This window comes from Crocodylus siamensis, chromosome 4 (genome assembly GCF_052110815.1).
Source record: "Crocodylus siamensis isolate JL-2025a chromosome 4, ASM5211081v1, whole genome shotgun sequence".
Lineage (NCBI taxonomy): Eukaryota > Metazoa > Chordata > Crocodylia > Crocodylidae > Crocodylus > Crocodylus siamensis.
In genome coordinates this window covers 233,697,301-233,722,253 of record NC_143398.1, presented here as the reverse complement: position 1 = coordinate 233,722,253, position 24,953 = coordinate 233,697,301, and the positions used below count along the sequence as shown (strand labels likewise).

The window sequence follows — 24,953 nt, the reverse complement described above, 5'->3', positions numbered from 1 at the left end:
TGGAGCTGGGACCCGTTCTGGCAGGGCTGGGGAGGCAGAAGGCTGTGGGTTGGGGGTGAGGATCATTAGCAGGGCCGGGGGGATGTGATTGGGAGGTAGGGGCACCCACAGGGCTGGGGGGCTGTCGCTTGGGAGTGAGAGTCCTGTATCTGCATCTCGATGAGTGAAGGGGACAGGGAAGCTCTGATTTTCCATCATAAAAACCTGAAAAACAAATAGCAAAATGTATAGGTATTTAGAATTTATTTTGTTGTTGTGATTGAGGCACTGGTAGGCTTCCAACTTGCTATATCAATAAAACACTGTGTTCAATCGATAACGAGGTATATTATATATATATATAGTGACACTTCATTTTAATCATGGATTTAGGGTTTTTATCACAATTTGGGAATATGTACCAGAGAATTTCTGATTTTTAAACAGAGAAAACCCGGATCCCCGGTCATACCACTTCTGTCAAATTTCCCATTCAGGATTGAAATTCATGACCAATGAACAACATATACTAGTTTCTCTATGAGACTAAGACTTAGAATGCTGTGATCAATGGCTATTTTAAGATTAACTGCTCATTTTATACAAATTTATCAATACTAATGGTACCTTGTTTTAAAATGTAACCAGGAAAAAATAGTATGCATCACATTTCCTAGTCACACGTTTAAGACAAAACTCTAAAAACAGGATAGTATGAAAAATGAAATAGATTAAATTGCAAAAAAAGAAAATTTTCTAACTTGGAATTTCTAATTGTGTTGAACATGCAAATTGAAATGTAGGTGTTTGGGAATTTCAAGATAGGACTTTTTCTTCTCTATACAGACATAAATATTGCCAGAGTAGGAGGTGATAGTGAAAAGGACGGACTTGAAAATAGATCTAAATGAACTAATTATGGTACCTGCTAATTTCTAGATTACAAAATTATATGTGTTGTATTTTTCAGCAGAACATTGTAATATGATGGGTCAGATCCGTGGCTTGCATAGTGATTTTACTTCTAGGAGTAAGCCCATTGGTTTAAATGCTTGAAAATCTAGCCCAACATTTTAAGTTGAAAATTAAGGATACTAGTAACTGAATCAAGAATGGATCATGCATAGGTAAAAATTATTAAATTCAATGTATTCATGGAATATTTTTAAGCATGGTGTTCAATGACTTGATGAGGGGATTAGTTGTTCCTCAAAAGTACTGTACAGGAATATTATACATGGCCAGCTGGGTATGTCAATTTGCTGCAGTCGCAGGTGGCAAATGATAACAAACATCAATCCATCCAAATACTGAATAATTTATTCTTTTTTCAGAGCTTCTTAAATTATCTTATATTTACACATAATACACGAGTATGGGATGGTGCCAGATTACAGAAAGCATAGTGTCATATTTAATTATATAACATTTAAAAAATATGTATGTGTATTCCAAGGCCAAATAACACATGATCCTATATAGATCTCTTTTTTTTGCGACTGTAAAGTGATTGAGAAAGAGTAACACTTCACTTAGACTTGCCCTGACTTGTATGCAATTGTTCATTAGGGAAGAGGAATACAGATCCACCCTATTAAAGCCTGGATAAAAGCCAGGCAGAAATGCATTCCCTATGCTCCTAGAATACAGTCATTGTTCTTTCACTAATTCCTTATAAGTGCTATAAGGGAGAACAGAACATAGTTGCATTATATTCTGTGCCAGCCAGCCAAGAAAAGGTGTAGAAACACACAACCTCTACATTGCTGGATCTCCTGGTTCTCCAAACGAGGTGCTTCTCCAGACCATCCTGTACTGTGTGCTGTGCCTATATCTAGATCCACGTACTTAACAGCACTATACTACATTGAAAACCATTTATACAAATCCAAATACATTTAAGAAGGAAAGCTCTCTCAACTGGCGATTACCATTTTGCTTGATAAATATACCAAGACATTCACAATTCTGAACTGAGCTCCCTTTAAAAAACAAAATAAATGTACTAACATTATTTATTAAAATGATCACTGGTAAGCTTTCTAGGGCGAGAAATGTTTATAAGCAGTTTGCACAGCCTCCAATTAGGACTGAGAACATTACTTGTCCTGTTGATTTATTCAGGCAGTCCACCTTGATTTCATTTTTATAACCTCATTTCTCCATTCAACCTTGCAGAAGAAAAGTTGCCTTGACAGACATCTATTTGATGAAAATGTCACAAGTATCTCATCTTCTAAAAATATGTGTATTACAATGCAAAATGCACACTGTAAAATTAAGTTTTATCTTATATACCACCCTACCCCCTTTAATGTATCCGGTAAAGACAATGAGTTATAGAGAGGCGTTTTTTGTTTAAATGATATATATTCAATTCAGTAGCTTTTTCGTGTATTATGACAGACAGGATTTTTTGTTACAGTGGACATTTCTAGGCATCATCATTATATAGAACAGAAAAGAGGAGAGGATATTAGTTTGACATGAGAAGTTATAATAATATTCTCTACATGATAATTGTTTAGAAGAAGATAAACAGTGCTTATTTAAAGAAGTCATGCAATATTCTCTTCCCCCCCCCACCTGCATTCATCACAGTAGGTCCACAATTGTAGCAGGTTTTGGGGAACTACCACACTAAAGCCATATGTAAGACTATATTACTAATAAATCCTTTACTTTATTCTACACTAAGGGAAATTGTCCCAATTTACCTATATTCTTTAGACCAGTGCAAATGCTACAAGCCAGATTCTATCCCACCTATAAGGTGCACAAGCAGACCTCGGGATACGGGTTGTAGGCATATTGGTCTGCAGGAAAAAGGAAACAGAAATCATGGCAGAGGTGATATCTTTAACTTTGATACTAGTCTCTTGTCCCTCAGAAACAGTTAATGTGAAAGATTTAATTCAAATGTAGGCATGATGCACTGGTACAAAGTAGGGCTTATCCAACTGCAGTTTGGTTCACTAAGCCGTATAGTTATATCAGTACAGCACCTCCTCATTAGTTTAGTAAGAGTAGCAATCTCAGGCTGTCACTGTTTATGCTCTTCCTCCCTTGATTCCCCACCTAGATGTTTCCTTCCAAGTTCCCCTTCAAAAAGAAGGAACAAGAGGTTGCACCATCTCTGATGTTGTCTCGGTTTTATTTTTTTAGGCTGCTAAATACGATGGCCTCTCTTTCATAATAATATAATAAACAAAGCGGTATAAACACCTGGCAAAAAAATTCACATCATCATTCCAAATAAGAAAAATCCCAAAATCACAAGGCAACCAGTATTCACAAGTCAAATGACTTTTCCAGCCAGTTCCCTAATGTAAATTGATCATTATAGTAAGTGTATATTGCCTTATCCAGAGAATAGTTAATGTTCCCCAGACACTCCAGTGAATTAAATACACACACACACACTCCACAAATTACATAAGGAATTGAACACAACCAAGTCACACCTATGTTGAGTGCTGAGTTTAAAAATTATCCATTGGATCCTGGAACTACAGTCAGGCTTTAATAGTTATTCTCTAGGAAACACGATTCATACTTAACTGAGCTCCCAATATTATTGAAAATCAATATTTGTTCTGACAATAGAATACTGTGTTTAAAAGATAAATGCCCTAGAATTCATTTCTAGCAAACAATAGCAAAAATTATGATTAACGTTCCATTTCCACTAAAACCGTGGGAAGGCAAGATGCGAAACAAAATCCAAAGGGTCAGATTCTATTCTGTCTCTTCAGCACGCATGTGGATTTAGACACCTTTATGTGATTCTATTCTACCATGCTCAAGTCTGCAAGAAACAGTCAATGCAAAATAGAAGTGGGGTCTCCTACTCCTCACTGATCTTTTGAGATTCCATCTTAAATATAGGATGATGCATGTTACAAAAGTGGATGCATTAATGGATTTTCTGGGACTTGAACTGGGTGAAATAGAATCACACTTTACTCAACTTAGATACCTAATTCTGTAGGTAGAAGAGAATCAGACCCTAATTTCTCAAGTTCCAAATGTGACAATTTTGAATGAGAAAATAAAATGCTAAATACACCATTCCTGTTTTCATAGTTTGATAGCAGAAGAAATTTTCATTTTGCTTTGCCAAACGACTCTCACAGGGTACATATAATTCCATTAATTCCATTTATCAGAAACAACATTTGGTCCTACTATGTTTCCAACGGGAAACAGACATTGACTTATCCTATACTAAACTATAAAGTTAATGTGCAAGCACAGTCAGTCCATCTATCAGCTTATGGAAGGAATGTTTCCTATGGAAAATGAAAAACCCTTTGATCTCTCCAAGTTCAGTATTTTTCTTTTAGATCCCAGATAACTAAATACAAGCTTTAGAAGTCAGATGATCAGATGGTGCTTATTGGGGCACTCCATTTCGAATAGAAAACACTTAAATTAAGCACTGCTGAAGAATCTAATAGCTAACCATCATAAAAAAGGACATTTCAAAAGAAAGAATGGGAAGAAACTTCAGCAGTGTTGGTAATTGTACTCATTTGCAATATTTATAGATGATCCTGAGACAGGAAATTCCAACTTTAGTTGACTCTCAGCAACTAAAGAATATCAACGTTAGGACCATGTGCCAGATGACTGTGCCGAAATAAAAGGCAGCTTCTCTCCCTCATCCTTGTTGGAATGAGAAATTCCTGGTGGCCCCAACTGCTTTGACCCTAAGCAGAAAAGCAAGTTTCTATAGCCAGGGAGCTGAGAGTCTTCTAGGTACCAGTGGATAAGTCTACACAAGATGCTTACTGTGCAGTAGCCTAATAACACTGCTCAGTGTTATTGAAGTTGAGGAGTTTTGCAGCCTTCTGAGAAGTAGATGGGGGGCACGTCTACACAAGACATTTACTGTGAGCCGACTAACTAGTCAGTAGTAAAGTCTCACCATCTACATGTGCAGCACTATTAGAATGGAGTAAACTAATTAACTCCAACATAGGTTAGTACTTGTCCACACTAGTACTATTCTATGGCGAAGTTATTTTGTTCACTGTGATGCATGTGTAGACGCTGGTGATATGCACTGGAGTTTATTGCATCACATCAATTGCACATGTAGACATGCTCAGGGAGTAAGACTATGTTAGGGATGACATCCAGATTCAGATCTAGTTAGCTTTGACTTCTTATCCCATTAGGCTGAGGAGTCATGCTTCCAAGATTTTATTTTGGGTGGAAGTGAAAGAATGAGTGGGAAGAGAAAGGACAACTCAAATTTAAAAAAAAAAACAAACAAAAAAACAAAACAGTTTTTTCATTCTTGAAGGGCCACATGTGTATAATAGATAAATCTAGAAAAGGGTGGATTTTATGCCGGGATACTGATTTCAGGTCTCTGCTTCATGTTACAGAAATGTACGGTAGATAGATATTAATGAAAGAAAGTAATGTAGTGTTCCTTCCTGCTACAAGCAACTTTTACTGCATCTTCGCTAGCTATCATAGTATCATCTACAGCAAGTGCCTCAGGGAAATAATGCTTCTTAAAGTCAGACTTTTACAACCACAGTCTGCATAATTTTGTTGGAAACATCTGCATCCTTTTGATGTTTTATATTGCTTATTTTAACTTTGAATAATCTCTATATCGAAAAAAACAATAGCTACCAAGCTGATTTTTTTGCTCTTTCAATTTCTTTAGAACAATAACAATAATTAATTTTATTGACCAAGATGATAAGAACACTGACAAAACTGAGCATTTAGCTGCCATGTAATTGGTCGGAAGATTATCCCCTAATGCATAATAGATAACCGCAATTTAAAGTGTTGTTGCATTTATTTCCTCTTGGATACTTCTAATCTGCAAATAAACTCTTGCAGATCCTTTGCACTGCATTCCAGCAATTATCATAGGAAACTGGAAAATCTTGATGCCTGTGCCGTTTCTATCAATTTGCCTTCATCTGCTTGTAGATTGTGGTCAGCTTGCTTATTATTCTCTCAAAACAGATATTATAGCAGTGAAGGTATGATTGGCATCTCTTCACAGCAGATAAGCAACTTCAATCTCTGGTGATTTCTTTACTTCAAATATTTTGCTGCATTCAAGTCATTACTTCGGTTGGTGCGTTAAGCTGCAGCTTTTCAGAAACTGTTCTGAAATCTTCTCTTTTCTCATGAGACTGATGAAGAATACATTTTTAGAGGAAAGTCCCAGCTATCCCCCCTATTTGGAGTCTCAGATTATCCTCCATTTTGAATTTATCTAACAGGTAAAAATCACTTACACAGCATTTAAAATTATCACATAGTTTTACATATGTTCCTAATCCAGAAGACTTTAGGTTGGAAACAGACTGTGTGAAGCTTCGGCCGCTGATACAATTCAGAGGAGATTCAGTCTGATTTGGCAGCTGAATCTCTGAATCTGAATCAAATTGAGAGACCCATTAAACAGTCTGAATTGAATCCAAATGTTCTGAATCAATTCAGCAAATATCCAGAGAGATTTGGAGTTTTGGTTCAGCTAGCGATAAGCAGGCACAGCCGGGCAGCTGCAGGTTCTCCCACAGCTCCTCTGGCTGTGCCTGCCACTCACTGGGTGGGGAGACCTGCCAGAGAAGCCCCATGGCTGTCCTGCTTAGCCCCATCCTCCGCCTGGTCCCAGCCTTCTGGCACTTAAAAAAAAAAAAAAAAAAGCCCCACACTCACTGGCTGTAGCAGTGGTGATCAGGGCCTCTGAGGACTCATAACAGGCCCCCATGCAGCACGGGGCAGTGAGGGGCACCGGGGATTGTCCCCGTCACCTCCCCCCATTTTGGCACCCATGTGGTAGCTGCCCCATGGCGATTCAGCCATTCTGCAAAGCCCTACTATCCTCTTTGGAGTGTGGATAGCTGTGCCACAGTATGTTGTGGCACAACTGATCTGCTTCAGAGACATCTACCAGATGTTGCTGGGCCTGCCGTCCCCCTGTAAGATGATATATAGGTGGGGAAATGAGAAAGAGAGGTGCTCCAATTCACTTTCTTGCTCTTGAACTTCAAAAACTGCGTACTGATGACATAGTAGAAAGTGTCTGGACCAAAGCTTACTGAAATATTTGGAAAGATTTGCATTATTTCAGTGGACTATAGATTAGACCCTCAAGGTATAAGCCTGCACTATAGAACAGTGGGAACCAACACCATGCCTGAGGAAATGCCTGAGTTTACTAATATTCATTGTATGCTTGCATATGCATGGACATTTTTAGAAACACTACAAAAGGGAGGGTGGAAAAAGCATGCATAGTCTTATTATTTTATAGCCAGGTTTATATTCATTTTTCAGCAGTTGTGAATATTAACATGTGGTGGAGTCAGAAGAAGTTGCAATAGCAGATTTCAGTCATGCTACTTATTAAAAATAAAGTTTAGAAAGTTGCTTCGCTAAAACTCTCTACTGGCTCACTAACAAAACCCCTACCTTTTCAGAATATTATATCATCTGCTCCAGGCTGTGACTGGAGGTATTGATCGGTCGTTAAGGAAAAAGCAAACCAAAGATTTATCATTCTTACTTTGTGTACAAGAAACACAATGGTTTCCCTGCTGCTGTGCTAAAGCTCCATGGAAGGCTCAGGACAATAGTTCCCCAGCATGTGTGGGGACACTTTCATTCCTCAGATTGGTTCTCATCTATTGATCTGTTACCCAGCAGAGTGAGAACTTTTTGCAAAAACGGTGGTCAAATTACCAGCAATGAAAGTTTGAGACAAACTCAGCTGATCCACATGAGTTTTGGCAAAGTCAAGAAGCTGTGGAGAACAGGACAGCTAATTGGAAAACGTTATGAGAACCTTAGAGAACAGGACAGATACATAGTGAAGAAACCACACTGAAACCACATCTAATGCCTTCATAGATGCAAGCTATTATTGTTAGAAATAAAGTCAAATAACTGTAAATGTCCATTTCACCCAAAGTCACCTTACTTTATACGATGTCCTATGATAAAGATGGAGACTCTTCTGTTTTCAGAAATAACAAGACATTCAACTATATACTTCTAACAAGACAATTTTCTTATATAATATAAATACTGTTATTTTGCAGCACATGAAGTTTAGAGAGCAACACTAAAACAGCTGCTGTAGCACACATATAATAGGTTTGTTCCTTCTATTAGGCATGATTTAAATGATTCATTCAATTATTACTTTTGTATTCAAAGCCTGCTTATTTTCATGCAGATTTATGTCCCGTTATGCATAAAGGACATTCTTAATTGTGCTGAAACAACTGCAAATTTAATTAAAGTTTGCCATTCCAAGCATAAAATAGATTAAAGAAAATGCTGACAACAGTAAAATAAATATTTAACTCAACATTTATTTTTTTAATCCAAACATCAAAATAACCTTGTTTCTAATTACAATTTTATGACAAATGTCTTGAAGAAATGTTTGTCTCTACTTTCCTTCAGTTTGTTCAGCTGAACTGTAATCACTTCTTCATTAAACTCCAGTGATTTATACATCCCCTTCAGCTATATTATTATGTTATAAAAAAATATAGATTCAAACGTGTATGTAAACAAATACCATCATTAAGAAATACATGTGACCTAAATATTTGTCAATAGCCTAAATCTAAATGTACAGGTTGTGATACAATTATAAGCCTAATAATTCATATTGCACAGGGGGAAATAAATTATATAGCCTTAGGCACTATAGTCAAGGGCACTATGCCAATTTACATCAAGTGAGCATCTAGACATGGAACAGAAGTTACGCATAAACTAGTGATCAGAAACTTGTCTAAACATATAACAGAACAGAAGCTTAGTGCACATAAACCAATTTCAAAATGGCTGAAACTGGTTTAAGATAAACCCGGTTGAATGTTAAATATCAGACTCAACTGAATTGGGTCAAAATGTTTTATGAAACTTCTATCCCAGCACCCTTCCTGGTTCAAGTTAAATCACAGTCCACCAGCCCAGTCTACAGGCATGAAAAGGAAGTGATGAGCAACCCTACAGAGTCCTACTGCTGTAATTGTGGGCTGCAAATCCCAGAGACCTTGGGGCAGCAAGAAGAGGAAGTCAACACACAGCTGGAGAGCTGTACTTTAGTGTCTGACACTCCAGACATATGGCTGCATTTGCTGAGTCAAAGGTAGGCGTCTGTTCACTTCTGTTTCAATTTAATCTGTGCAGCTTAGACTAACTTGCAAAGACTGAACTGACTCAACCTCGGGTTTTTGTTTTTGTTTTTTTTTTTTAACTGTCTGTACCTAGCCCTAGCCTCAAAACATTTAAAACAAATCACTGGTGGTTCCCTGTATTCAGCTTCATTGAAATCTGGACATTTAACATCAACATCTTTCGGTATGAAAACCAATGAGAACTAAGCAGTACTTCTGCATGCTATGCACGTACATTTCAATGACATCTATTAAAGGGAGAATCTTGTTTGATTTGACTCCCACTGAAATAAATTTTGAAACCTCTATTAATTGAGTCATTTCCCTTGTACTTTTTGGAATCTATTTTCAAGTCTATATTTTAAATCTAATAAACTATGGTTAATTTTGTGGGGATAAAAACATACCCTTGATTCCCATATGCAGATTTTCCATAAGCTGTCCTCATTTCTGCTTAGGAAAAGGTAGCAGAGGAAGGAGTTGGGAAACAAGGAACATGACTCCTAAGCCGTTACGTTACCATCTTTCCATGACTGAACCTCCCGAAAGTGAGTTCCTAGGTCTGGTAAATGGTAGCAGCAGCAAGAGCTAGGTTTTTAGGAAGCGTGGGAAAACTTTAGAGAACTGCATATATACTAAACTTTGCTCATATTTTGTTTTCATTATCAGACATCCAGATACTTCTGGGTGTATCCTGTATCTTCCTGTCTTTTTCACAAAGCAATTAAAGCAGGAAGAAAGTCCTTCCATAAAGCTTTAAATTCAGGATTGGAGTGTTCTACCATCTCAATGGATTCATACTTGATGTAATCCCATTGAACAGTCAAGATTACAGGACACCATTCCTATTATTTTCAATTTTTATACATGGAGCTCACATTAATAACAAATGGAAGTTCAGTAAGTCATCACACACTTTTGTGTCAGATTGCACAACGGTCTGTACACAACAAGGGAAAGTTGAGAAGAAAAACATGAAAAAAAATTAAGAAATTTCTATCAGGAATCACACTTGAATCTTTTTATCTGAAGTATAACTTCCTACACTACTAACTACAATATATTACCTATTGTATCCAGCAATAACTACTTCCTTTTCACCTTGTGAAAATAGAAAAAGAAGATATAAAGGGCTATATCCAGATCCACTGGAACCAACAGAAATACTCCCAACGCCTTCCATGAGCTATTTATCAAGGTCTGAATAAAACAGTCTATAAGAAAGTAATACTTTTGGTCTTTTTCACACCTCTGTAGTAAGTTTTATTACCTTCCAGCACATTTTCTTGGTTGCAGACATAATCATTAGGATTACAGATTTAGAGATCAATAAAGGACAGCATAAGGGACCTGCCAGGATCACATTCTAACCTGGAAATGAATATTTTATCATCTCAGGAAATCCACACATTAAACACAGATAGCACATAATCTGTTATCAACATGAGGCATGAGGTAAACTACTGTACATCAACCCAAAATAAGTAATAACCTCCCCGTTGCCCCCCACAAAAAAACAACCAAAACACAGCAGTATTCACCTCTCTGAATGATTTCTGAAATGAAGCTAAACTAGGCAATATTTGTAAACTGTCTTCTTCCAAAACTTAAAAATACAGGATATTGAATAGTTTGACTGCCAACTTAACACACCAGCAATTCACCTATTTTCAAGAATATGTTTTATGAAAACTCCTGGATTCTATACACGTACCACCTCTTTAATTTGCCTGTGCCACAGAATATACACTTTTAGAAAAAACAGGTAATAGCCTAAATGATTGAGAATTTGTTGGAAAAAGAGCAGTATTGCACCATCTCTAGAAGCTAAATGTCAAGTGGAACAATTAATATATTTGGGAAAATCTAAGAATTTTCAGTGGACCAGTTTTTGGCTTTACTGAAGTCAATTCCATAAACTTCTATGTTCTGGGTACAGATTTTGATCCAATAGAATGGACAAAGGGCATCTATTTTGGATTGCAGGGAGAATTAAGTAACTGTGTTTTCGATCATTAAGACTGCATTCATTTTTCCTTTAAATGCAACAAATTATGGACCAGCTACTCAAGTGGTGTAAGAGGTGCAACAACATTACAAAGGAACTGTGACGCTTTGTAATCACTAAAGCTCCAGCCCTGTATATGCACTTATTGCAGTCATTTTGGACTACAGTATTGGGATGAAAAATAAATCAAATTTGTATCGAATTATACTAAGAGGATAAAGAACAATAAAATACTGTAAACTGTTGATTAAAGAGACTTCACTAAAGAGACTGCACAAATAGTTTGCTTACCTGCTTGATGTCATATGCGAGAAGAACGTATTTTAAGTCTGGTGAAACTGAATATCTTGATGCTTTGAATGTTACCTAAAAACAAGTAATAAAATTGGTCTATCACACAGAAGAACATTTTTTCCCCCAAAATTCTTACATTCATTTCAGACCTAAATAACTACAGATGAGTTTTGATTACAAAGAACTGAATAATTTGCACATAAAATGGGCCAGATTACTGTTTAGTAATTCCATTGGTGTGAGTAACAAGGGGCGAATTTGGCTCTTACACTATCAGAAAATTAAAAAGCCAATAACACTTGGTCCTGATAACCACTATGTTCAGCAATAAGTGTTTGAAGGATGGCAACTATAATCCGTACATTTACAAAGGGTGAGGAACAAAGCTTCTATTGGTATATACTTCATGCCCAATTATGAAAGAGACTTGTCATTGGGTTAAGCTTAAAGATAATGTGCAGCAAAAAAATGGATATGCATGCTGCAGTAATAGAGCATTACGTGTCAAGTTGCTTTTCTTTTAACTTCATGAGCATAAACATTTTGCAGAACAACTTGCGCTAAAGGAAATGTCTTTCTTTTATGAGAAGTAAAACACTCAGTGGAAAGTAAAGTGAAACAGAAGGCAGCTTTATAAAACTAATATTGTTTTATATCTACCAAAGACTACATGACACCCAATTGAATTCAAGGCTGTAATTTAATCAAGAGGTAATGCTGATGTCAGAAAGAATTTAATGCATCTTATGTAGGAGGAGGTTCAGAGTGTGCCTGAAGAAACAGGGGCACTAAAGGAAATTATTTTATGTGAATTTGGAGATGTTTTCTAGCTACAGATGGATGGGGTCAAGAGCAAGGTAGTGAAGATGTAGGTAAGATGGAAAGAAATGAAGCAGCCGGATGTGAAAGCTTATCAGACAAGTAGATCTGCAAAGGTACAACGTGGGGAAAAATAGTTCTCCAGAGTTAGGTATAACACAACAGCTGAAATGTTTTTTCATGGATACTGTGCTTACAAAAGACCTATTCATATTATATTACACCCTACTATCCCAGGTGACACCAATGAAGTGGTTTAACATGAAACCTTAACTGAAGCCTTATTAAAAACACATTTGGGTTAGCTAATGATGTATGTCCTCACCAAGCAAGCCTCTCTCCCTCTAAATTACTTGGAAATTGCATATTTGAATCTCAAGAAAAACAATGAGCACACAGAAACCAAGTTAGAAAAAGAAATCACTGGGAAAACTTGGGTTTTTCAAACAAAACTCTCATAGCAAGTGATGCATTATTTTAATATCGAGTCTGACACTTCCACAGGTTGGGGGGGTGGGAGGAGGTGAGGGGGAATAGCCATCAGAGGAAAAAATAAAGAAAAAGGATCGTGTTATAAGAATTGTCCTCCTTGAACAGCAAGTAATCCAAAAGAGATAGCTGTCCCACAAGCTACCAGGTATGAGATGCTTGGCATTCAACAGAGATCAGTTGTGTATATGTTGTTCCCTTTATTTGACAAAACACTACAAACATTTTTAGATGTAGAGTTCTTTTGCATTCGGGCAATTTGTTAATTATTGCCACACGAGTTCAGTCATCTGCAATATATAACCTGGGAAGTTTTCCAACTTCATTTTCAGGGGAGTGAAGTGCTTACAACTTCCTGTATTTAGCAAGATTCTTCAGTCACTGATTATGCCACCACAACACTAATGATGCACTCAGAGCAAACACCTGGGTGGCTCAGCTGCACACTATTGGCATTTTTAGGCAACACCGCTAAGAACTGGTCTAGTATTTCCCATTAAAGGATTACCCAGTACATCTAGGGATTCAATATGGTGCAAATCGCGTTGGAGAAGTCCTTGCTCATCTTGCACTCACCTGAAAATTTTTGCATGGTTCCAAGAGTCTCATACATAAACTGTCAATGAAGTGCCAGTGAGTCATAAGCTCCTGATTAGAGGTAATGATTTTGGCAGATTGTTTTCCCTGTTTCTGCTATAATAGGATTATTTTTGCTAAGAGAAGGGCAAAAGTATTCCATTTGTTAAGGTTCCACTTAGAAGCAGAAAAATACATATTAGGATAGCAGAAGCTATACACACGCTGCCAAGCTTTATTATGCAGACTGACATTTAAAAAAAAAATCAAAATACAATCAATGTCTTCATATAAGGTGGATTTACTAATAAGCTTCAAGGAAGATAAGTGCCTAGTTCTAATATAATTTTAATGGGACTTTGGTGCGCATACATCCTCTAGGTGCTTCTGAAAATCTCAGCCTTAATTTTTGGCAGGTTAAAGCATATATTTGGCCGCAAATTCAGAAATGTAGGCCACTGTTAATTTTCAGTTTTATCAACAGAAAACCGTTTTTCAAGGGGGAAAAATAACCCAAACTATCTACACTTCTCCCAAGCCTAACAGGAAAAAATACATGAGGCTTAGACTTTATGGCTAGGTACAGACATTCAAAAAGCCTGAGGCAGAATCAATCTAAGTTGCACAGGTTTCTGAAAGCGGTGTAGTTTAGATGGGTGAACAGAACACACATTCCTGTTTTTGGAGGTGCGGGGAAATCTTAGTCGGGGTCTGCCATTTTTAAGCTCATCTGTGTGCGCCAAACTTCTGATCTGTTATGGTTATAGACTAGTTTCCAATCACTAATATTGGTAAAAGTGTAATGTCTGCACCTGGCCTATAAGCCCAATGAAGTAAAGGAAGGCTGGCATTTCAGTGTTTTTTCAAGGTCCCTCTCTATTGAACTGCCTGTCGGACTACCCGATGTAGGAGAGGATATCAGGGGCAGGTAAAGGTGCGATGGGATCTAATGTGCAAGTCACAGAATTGTGGCACATGCACATAGCGCATGTGCATGGCAGGAGCCATGGAGGCACGATTGTGCGATCACACATTAGATCCCATTGCACCTTATTGCCAGTGCAGGGGGAGCCCAATCCCAGGCTTGCCCTGCACCCGCGAGAAGCAAGTTCCTGTGGCTGAGAGTGTCATACACACCAGTTGAAGAGCTCCTACCTGCAGGGGTGCCATGGGGCTGTACCCCTGCAGCTGAAGGATCTCTGCTGCAGCTACCCCCCCACCCCAGGGATGTGGGGAAACTCCTGGGGCTGAAGGATCACCACATGGGTGGTCCTCCCATCCCAGGGGTTCAGGAAACCCCTGTGGCAGGGGGATCACCATTGCTGCAATCCTCCAGCCCTGTGGATTTCCTACACCCCTAAACCCTTGGGATCATGACAGCTGCAATCCCCAAAGCTCAGGAGTGAATGAACCCCCCAGACCCTGCCATGATCCCTAAGGCTTGGGGGTTTTTCACTCGGCATAGTGCCCTCTTGCAGCTGGGAGCCCTGTCAGCTGATGGAGCTCCCAGGAGCAGGGGAGACCCTGCAACACGCGCAAATTAAAACTTGATAGCAACCTGCTCTAAAGTTGGTGTACATTTCCAAGGTCTAACTTTATAGCTGGTTGGAGGGTCTTATTATGGGATAGCTAGTTTGCATGTGTAGCTCATTTCCAGGTAGTTGCATAGTTAAGCAGTTTATTGTGCAATACCTGTAATGTAGAAGGGACCTCAGATGGTTCTTCCAGTGGAGATCAGGCTTAGGATAGAATTTCAGACTAATCCCACGGGCATGACTCAGTGCCACTGAAGTCTCTGGGAGATCCTTCCTGTCTCCATATGATGCTAAAAATAGGTTTTCAACTATGAAGCTCAGAAAAGATGTAAAGGCCGTATAGATGTAGACAATCTGCCTCCCTACTAGCACCCAACCAAGGTAGACGGGCTTCAACTCCTGACCTTAGGTATGGTTTGCTCTCTGTCTGATGAACAAATGTTCCAACTGTGTGCGCAAGTGTGTGTGTATGTGGGGGGGGAGGGGTAGGTGGAGAGTGTTTTTAACGTGAAAAAAACGTGAAAAAATGTTTTTAAAAAAATCTAAAACATTTTTATTACACCCACACCATTTGTGCACATACTCTATACTTCCCGTCTCTGCCTGTATCAGAAGCTCTTGTCCTTTCTTCAGGGTTCTCATTCCTGTAGTAAATACCCGCTACTCATGAAAGATTTGTTTCATACTGCTGCATAAATTTCCATGAAAATAAAATATACCTACAATTTCATATCTTTTCTTTTCCTTCTAAATTCACAAATCACTCAACAGCTTCACATACATGGCTAAATTTAACAGAGCTTTATTTTTCTGAATTATAAAAGCAAAACAATCAGGTTTGATTTTTGCATTTCTTGCTCAGGCAGTACCCCTACTGACCGCATAATTGGGCCTAACTGTATAAAATGAACAGCAGATTGTATGTCTAGGCTCTTTTGAAACAAATGCCTCATGTGAGATGGATTTTAATTCTTTGTCTGACAGTGACACATGATGCTGTGAGGCTCCATGGACAAGCAGACACCTCCTCTTTATTCCCAATAACACACTTGACAACCATGACCACTAGTATGTCCGCTACCATAGATCACAAGGGGGATAACAATATGGAAACAGAACGATATAGCACACTTAAGCTACCCTTTGCCATGTACTTTTCTATTCTCACCTTCCTGCTATGACATTGGGTTTGTCTAGTGGAAGGCAGGTTTGCAAAAACTATTTGAATACCCTGGCAGAAAGCGCTACAGCAAGATCTCTAAACAGGATAAAGAGAGATAGAAATGAACAAAGCTACCATGAATTGAACAGGATAAAGAAAATTTGGAAATTTTCATTAGTAAAACTGTCTTCAGCCTTCGTTTACAGGTCAAAACTCTGGCACTGATAGGGATGGTTATTCCTTTGCATTTGATGAGTGTTTCATTCTTAGCAGAAGCATTCAGTTGTTATTCAGTTGATGTTGTTATGCATAAGAATAGCTTAGGCTAGAGACAGCATAATTAAGTCAACATTACAGTTAACAATCCCAAGTGTCAGGGGCCAGGGTGAATGCTCAGATAACTGAGAGGAACTATTGATTCAGTCTTAGCCTTTACCTGATCCTCATTGTCAATATGTGCTTCTCAATCCCAGCCTCCTCTTTTCCCTTCTGCTTTCTACATGAAAGCTGGTCTTGAGACATTACTGATGTGCAGGCTAGTCTTTTCATCTTTGCTCAATAGTCATACTCACGATACAGTATTCTTCACATGACTCCAGTGAATTTTAATTGCTCTTACATTTAAACTAGTGTCCTGTTTCTAGTTGTTTAATATATAGCATAGAAAAGCAAACTGCATATAAGGTAATCTACCCCACCCTTACGCTAGTGTATAATTATTCTCCAGAGTATATTTCCTGGTGTATTTTTCCTCTTTTCCTGGGTAGTTTTGAGTGGATCAAACAACAACAGTTCAACCACATCATTTGAGGAATTAGTAAACATTTAAGCTATTTAGTCTTTTTTTTCCTTTCATGCTGGCCTATTTACATTCCCTTGTACCGGTCTCTTTTTAATCGGTATTTATCTCCTTCACATTTCCCTGTACTTCAGCTGTTGTTAATACTCACGTCACACATACATAGTTCTTTATACTATTTTTTCGCACATTCTTAAAGTACGTCCATTGCTGAATGTCCCTTTAAATCTGGCAGTAATCATACTTAACACGAACTTAAATTATATATAGCAATCTGCATTTTCATTGTGTTCATGGAATACGGTAGCTAAAGGTCAACAAGTGATGATTCTCATTGATCTGACTGAGCTGCCTAATTCTCTCTCCCACTGTTGAAAATCTTGGGTAACTTAAGAGCTTTGTACCAATGCGAAACTGAACTGAGCATAGAACTAGAGTCCATTTGGAAGATTAGACCCCAGAACAGTTTGCAGACTGGGACCTAGATATAAAAGCAGAACAGTAGTACATAAGGAAAATAAATGAGAAGAGACCGAGTCTGTTCACAGGAAGTAGTTATGGCACTAACTAGGGACTTAAAAGCTCTAGATCCAAAAAGGGATTCAGGTTGTGCAGTATTGAGTGCAGAGAGATATCCAGATCCCTCTGATAGAGGCCTATACAGCAGGTGGGATGACTTTGGTTCCTCATAAATTGATTCAAACAACCAACATAAGCAAAGTTGCCTGAAGAGTTTGATCTGAAGAGGAGGCCACCTAAAGCTAGAAACACAAACATGCATCGTAAATCCAACCCTTAGCCATGGCTCGGTCATCTTTCTCAGAGGTCGCACAAAGGCACGTCCATCCACTTGGAATTCATAGTCCTGAATGCTTCATCTGAAGTTAGATGCTTAGTCCCTTTCTTTGAAAAAGGGGAGCAAGGCTCATTCCTTTGTTTTACAAGACAGAAAAAGGATGGCATACATTGAATAAGTTACAAACATTTTCCTACGACAACCACAACCATTAGGTTATCCAGTCAGGTTCCTTCTTGTTCTCTTTTTCTAATAAATTCAGCATTTTTTTCTGAACAGCATAGCACTGCCAGTTAAAGATACTTAGGTGCTCTCTCCCAGTATGGCGTGTTGGCTGATGTTTAGGATACTCTCCAGAGAAGAATGCGGTTTAGAGCACCTCAAAGGAGGAATCCGAACCTAGCTGTCCCCTATGCTGAAGGAGCAGAATGAGTCTAACTACAACAACGATGTAAAAAATGGCAGCAGAACTACTGCCACAATCACCACCACCTTCTGTTCTTTAAAAAGAAGTGATGGGCGGTACTTAAGGTAATGATATTATGGCTTTTTCCTCCTTGTTCCTTGCATGCCCTCAGTGGAAATATTGAGAACACAGGAGAGACAATATCCCTGCCCTTGCCTGCCAAACTCTAAAAAGCCTCTACTAATCATGAATACACTGTGAATTTTTCAGAGATTTATAATTAGGGCAATTTCTCATTGGCAGAAAAAAAAAAAAAAAAAAAGGGACAAGGGGAAACATATCCCTGGGGTTAAGTCAACTGTTCTTCCAAATTTTGGCTCCTGTTCCAAAGTGTGGAGGTGTTAGAGGTTTTCACTGAAAGAATTGTAATGTTTGTTGTTTTTATGTACATTTTTATCTTAAACTTTGTAGGAATATTGGAATCACTTTTGCTGCAACATTAAAATAGATTCAGGTGCAGGTAAAGACTCCAAAGCAGGCAAAAAAGAAGGAGCTAAAGTTTGACAAAGTTACAACTGAAAATGGGTCTTTTCGACAAAAGTCTTGCTTTGCCAAAGGTACCATCCGCCAACTATAACAGTCTATATAAATAGGGATTTTTTTTCAGAAACATTTAGGGCAGTTCAGTCCTTGCCCCTGTTTGCTTTAACACCTCTCTTGACACCCCAGCTTTTAGCAAACATGAAATACGCTCATGAAAATCTATTGTGTTCATTGCAACATTGCAAATTCGGATGACCAGTCTGACAGGTAATGAAAAACTGCTGTCGATCTCCCATAACAGAGATGGGCAAACTTTTACATAGCCCCTGCCACAGGCTGATGTATCCATCCTTGATCCTCCCTCCAAGTTGCTTGCACTTCCCTTCTCCAAATATACCTGCACCTCTACAGTGAGGGTAAGCACAGGCAGGGCAGACAAGCATGGAGAGCTATGAAGGAGGGTGTTACAGCAGAGAAGGGTGGCTCAGAGCAGCTGTGTTCTGGCTGATCCTCTAGGCCAGGGGTTGGCAACTTTTTTGGCCAGAGTGCCAAAATACCCCAACCTTGACTTGTATGGGGTTGGTGTGCTAGGGCAGAGGGGATGGGTGCTCCAAGGAGCCTGATCCTTATTCTGGTAGTGCAGCTGTGGCCTCTTCCTCACGATCTCCCCAGAGATGCATGTGTACCTGCTGCCAGCAATGAGCTGGTCTGAGGAGCCCCAGCCCTCACAGAAGTAGCTTGCAGCCTCCCAGGTGCCTGCCATAGCTGGCCTGGGCTATGGGCAGGCCCCAGTCATCCACTATGGAGCCTGGGCTGCTTACAGGAGGTGACAGGGAGGCTGCAAGCAGCTGCACCGAGATCTTTAGAGCCCTAGCTTGGCTCACTGCTGGTGACATGTGCACATACACCTCTGGGCAGATGGCGGGGCAGCTGCAAGGGGCCTGATCCTTGTTGTGGCAGCGCAGCCCCAGACCCTTCCCCTTTGTCTGCCCCAAGGCCTTCATGTGTCATGATCAGGCATGCATGCCGGGGGTTGCCAACCCCTGCCCTAGGCTACATCAGACTCTCTCAGGCCAGATTCAACCTCATCACAGGCTGAATCTAGCTCATAGGCCATAGGTTGCCAACCCCTGCTCTAGAGCTTTTACCAAGGAGGCCTAGCAATTGCAGTTATGAGTCCTTTTCACCTTCAGGTTTTCTGTTTGATAGATCAACAACAATAAACAGTAACAAAAAGGATTTGGCCGCAAGGGTTATTTGACATTTTGAGGGGTAGAAGATAATACTACAGTGTTCATAACAATGCATTTATAACATGTGACTGTCATTAAAATGTCCAATATGACAACAATTACTAATATTTATGTGGTTATATGATGCTGGCTAATGTATCTACCATTATTCACTGTTTTATTAATAGCATGTAGAAGGCTCCTAAATAAAATATAACCAAGTAAACTGCTCTTATAGTTAAAGCTAAGATACTATAACTGCATTAAGATGCTATGTTCATTCCCAGCAACGGAGGAAGGGTGTGGGGAGGTGAAGAGACACACACACACACACACACACAAAGGTCTTATTATGAACAATGGTATGTGAAATATCACAAAATATTGAGTGCCAAAAGATCTGTTCAGACTAAAATTCTAATTCTCTTCTTTTGGCTGCAGGGCCTCCGCCGGGCTTTCACAGCTGGGCTGCCACAGAGCCTAATCATGATTCATGAGCCAAAACTTTTTCTGCTCTGCTCACCCTTCTGAAGCCATCCTCCTAATTAGCAGGCAGCAAAAAGTAATCCCTCTCTATCAGCCCACGTGTGAAAGATGGCCCACAGTAATGATAATACAAGCAGCACAACACACTCTGGGGTATATCGAATCCGGAAGCCCCTGGAAACATGTGCAATTTAAATAGATTAGCTGGCTGAGTCCCAGAATGGAGGCTCTCTTATGCCTGAAATAAAGCTTTTTTGGAAAGGAAGAGAAATCTGGTGGGAAGATGGGAAGGAGGCTGTTGGACACTAAGGGTGAATTGCAGAACATGAAATATAAAACTAGGAAAGCCTGTTAAAAAATCTGAGCTCAATCTAGAAGCCAGTTTTAAAATTTGGGGTAAATAAGTATGCACAGTGAGAAGCTGCATAAAGTTTGGTTAATAATAGAAATATAGAATAAATAATCTAAGCTTCAAAGAATTCCTTCAGGAAGGAATGATGCATTTTTCAACACTCTTGTCTCAGCAGCAGGAAAATTTCGCATTTTAAGCAGTTATTAAATTGGTTATTTTTGCAACCACAATTTTGGGAGGATTTTTTGAAGCAGGGGAGGAAATGCAGTTCAGGCGAGTTGGAAAATGAGTGGGTTCCCACCCCCCCCCCACCACAAATCTTTGCATCTGTTTCCTTTTGGGATTGTACTTTATACATCTAGATTTCATAGACATTAGGGCTGGAAGGGACCTCGGGAGATCATCGAGTCCAGCCCCCTGCCCAAAGGGCAGGAAGTCAGCTGGGGTCATAGGATTATAGTACAGGAGCTCCACTGGTAGGATCGTGGGAAGGGGGAAGCAGAGGGTCGTACATATGTTCCATGAGCTGAGACAATTATTGTCCTTCACACCTTTTCCTACTTGTTCACACCGCCAGTTCTGAAATTGCTCCTATGGATTCTGAACTGGTAATTAATTTATTTACCATATGTTTGTATGTTTAAAATCTAACAAACAAAAAAAGCATAAAAAAGAAAGAACCGAAAGAAAAAGTTGCTAGACTAATTATATTTTCTCAATCTAAATTCATCTTGGAATTGCAATGAGTTATACGAATAAAGGTTTGCTGGATGCTGAACACCTAGAAAGCATGATCCTTACACTTCACAGTAATAGGCACCTTAGACAGGTGACAGAGTATGTATAACCATTACATACAAATTCAGAATCACACACATCAAGGTACCATGTTGAGATTCATGTCTATTGTGCCCTTTTTTGCCGTCATTCAATATTTGCCCAGTATCCAACTGGAATGCGTACCACTGGACAAATGAGAAAATTAAGCATTTATTGACCTGCTAGATGCAGCACACTGTTCACTGATACCCCGCATATAATCGGACAAGTAAAAATAAAAACATTGAAATGTTTTTCATTGCCTGTAGTGGGCTACTAGGGCACTTTAAATCCTTTAGTAATTTTTTCTGCTCCTAATATATTATGTTGCCCATTAGATTGTTTTACTAATAGAATGATTATATAAAAGGTTTCAATTGGAAGAGGACAAATGACTTAATTATGCTGAAGTGCTGTGATTTCAACAGTCTTTGAATAAATCCATATTTTAATAAAGACTTTTAAAAAGCACTTCTATGTGGAGAAGAAATGGTTACCTTTAAAGAAAAACGTCATCACTTTTTAATAAAAAAAAAAAAAAAGTGGCAGCATTTGTTGCAGAAAATTTTCAGCAGCAAACAGAACTTAGAAGTTTTTAATAAACTCGGAGCCTTCCTTTTGTGTTGCGTTTTGCTGGCAGATACAAAGGGTAGGGAGCACAGTGGGTGTCCTTTCAAAGGCTCTTTGGTAGACTTTTGCTTTTTGCATTTTTGACAGAAAGTGACACTAAATACTATAAAAAGAAATGTACTCTGCACAAAATGGCTGTCTCCCTCAAGTACAGCAACAACTACTGAGCTGCCTACTTGAGGACTGTTTAAGGGGATCAGCAATCAGGTAGGAAGAAATTCCCTTCACAGGTGCTAGTTCAAATACAGCCAGTGAGAGGACTGCCCAAACACAGTCTCTATCTACTTGTCAGGGCACGTTTATTATGGATATCTGATTTCTAATAGGAAACTATCAACAGCAGTAAGACAAACCTACAGTCTTGCTTAAAACCACCTATAGTGGTTTTAAGCCAGAGCGAGGGAGTTAGGAAACGAGCATGAAAGGCAGACTGATGCCTCATTCTCGCGGCTGAAACCCTTTGATGGGACAGAGAGTGGAAGCTCTCTGTCATAGTCTGTGTTGTGGTGCGCACGGTTTTGATGAATACGAGACAGCTCTGTAGAGTCATTAAAACGGAACCATTTCTAATTATGCACTAGTGATTAAGCAGATGTGATGTTGAGGGGGGGAAGTCTGATTAATGATCCAAACAGCTAGCTTAGGCTGAGTACATTTAGCACTGTTCGTTTGAGAGAAGTGATATTTAGCAGAACAAGAGAGCTCTTGGCTTCAGCTCTGCAGTCTGCCTCTGCTGTGTCATAACCTCTTGTTAGGATTGCTAGCCACATTTTCATCAAAGAAAGAAAATCAGGTGCATCAAAATTCCCCTTTGATACACCTGCCAAGCATGTGCCAACAATCATCCGGCTCCACATTCAGCTTTTTCATTCCACTGGTTTGTGAATAGCTGTGGGTAGTATCTACCTCATTTATCTTTTGCTGTCTTTTCTTCCGACTATGTCTGCACACTGTACACAAAGGAGATGCTCAACACCCCCCATGTCATGTCTTTATTTGTTGCTTTTATTCTACATATAATTGGTTAGACATCAAGTTGGGTATTATGCATATTTGATCAGTAGCGAGCTCGTAATTAGGAGCGCATGTCTTGTGTCATGAACTCTGTCAGTCAGTCTGATCTAAGGTTGGATTAGCTTGCTGTAATGTAAACCCGCAGAACGGCATCTTTATGAACAAAGGTGGCATTTGACGTCTGCAGCTGGCTGTCCACATCAAGTCATTTTTACCTGGCATCAGTAGCCTAGCCTAAGGTCTGAATAGCTTCCTATACCAGCCTTACCCCTAATATCACATAAGCCAAGTGTCAGCAGCCAAAAGTGCATGGCATTATCTAGAAGGCAACTTAAGTCTTGTCATCAAGGTCTAGAAGCCAAGCCAGAAGGTCCAATAGAGATCTGTACTCAAGTTATGCTCTTGGAGATAATACATGGGTCTGACACAGTTAATCCCGTGCTTGGCAGAGAGAGGCTCCGAGAAATAGGGATGACAATTGCTCTTTGTAATATTTGACGTTTTGCCTTGTAGAAAGGAAGCAAGTAGAAAAATACATTTATAATTAATGCTTCCAACCCTTCTTAGGGCTTGGGGCTGAGCTGTGAGCATGCAATAGGTAAACCAAATCATCTCAGTAAGAGACCTAGGAGATATTATACCTCAAAGACACCCTGAGGCACAATTTCCTCTCCTTTCCCTATGGCTCAGAGGGCTACCATACCCATATGTGCAGCAAATGCACACCCCATCTCTGCACGGAGTCAGGGCACCTGCACTCCTATGGCTTTGTTCATTTGCACGAGCTCCTGCTCTCCTTAGTTCAAACTGCTGGAAAAAAGAGGATGTGTGGACTCCAATGCCCATGAGGAGAGGAAGAAGGAAAGCTGGCAAATAGGACACGTTTTCTTTGGGCTGAGTCAGCAAAGGCTTCATGTCACAGATGAGGAAAGACGTAATCCTTTGGTAAATACCTCTTTTGAAAGTGAATCTCAATTTCAGTTTTGGGCACCCAAAAGAGGTTAGGAAACTGAAGTGAATTCATATTATTTGCATAAGCAATAAAGGGCTGTAAGGCATATTTATGAGGAAAGACTGAGAAGCATGATCCATGGAGCCTACCACTTGACTAAGTGAAGATAAGGGGGAGGTTACAAGTAGTAACACTGTGTGTAATGATATAAAAGGGAATAAAGGAAAAAACATGACTAAATATAAAGAAAGTTTCCTAATAATACTTATTATTTAGGTAGCACCAGAAGATGCACAAAGCATTTTACAGGAGTTCAAGAAGAACAGTCCATGACTAGTCAAGAAGAACAGAAGAGTAGAAAGGGATTAGTAGAAATGGTAAATATGCCTGTTTCTTTCTTGACTTTAATAGTAGAACTGCTTGAATTCTGCAGTAATTTAATTTGGGGGAGGAGACTCACCATTCCCCCTCCCACAAAATGTTTCTACTGGATAGCTATTTTTTCAAAATCTGCTGTTCTGAATTCTTGTTCTTTTAAAATTGTGACCCTCAAAGAGGCCAATGCCATCAACTTTTAATACTATTTCCTCTGTCATATGATTATCTTATTATACACATCCCTTATATTCACTGAAGGGAGCACAGAAGAAGACAAACTTCAGGAGTTTGAACACTACCAGAGTGTAGATTACTGCCATGGTAATGCTTTTTTGATTTATCTAAATGTAGGGCAGAAACCATGAGAATATACTGGAGGAGAAGCTCTTGCATTATTAGATAATATTTTCCATTTCTAATGGCATCCATTCTAGACAGACAGGGTCTATATCCTACTTAAGCACTATACTCATTGTAATCCTGCTACAGAAAAAAAAAAAAATAC

The 24,953-nt window shown here is 39.1% G+C and overlaps 1 protein-coding gene across 2 annotated transcripts in view; it reads right to left on the bottom strand.

Annotated features, from left to right (window-relative positions):
• DPP10 (dipeptidyl peptidase like 10) overlaps positions 1–24,953 on the bottom strand; it is a 480,192-nt gene that overhangs the window by 223,393 nt on the left and 231,846 nt on the right. For both annotated transcript variants that reach the window (XM_090045899.1, XM_090045898.1), the window contains exon 5: positions 11,458–11,532. In XM_090045899.1, the coding sequence (XP_089902025.1) occupies positions 11,458–11,532 (75 nt within the window). The remainder of the gene's footprint in view (positions 1–11,457; positions 11,533–24,953) is intronic.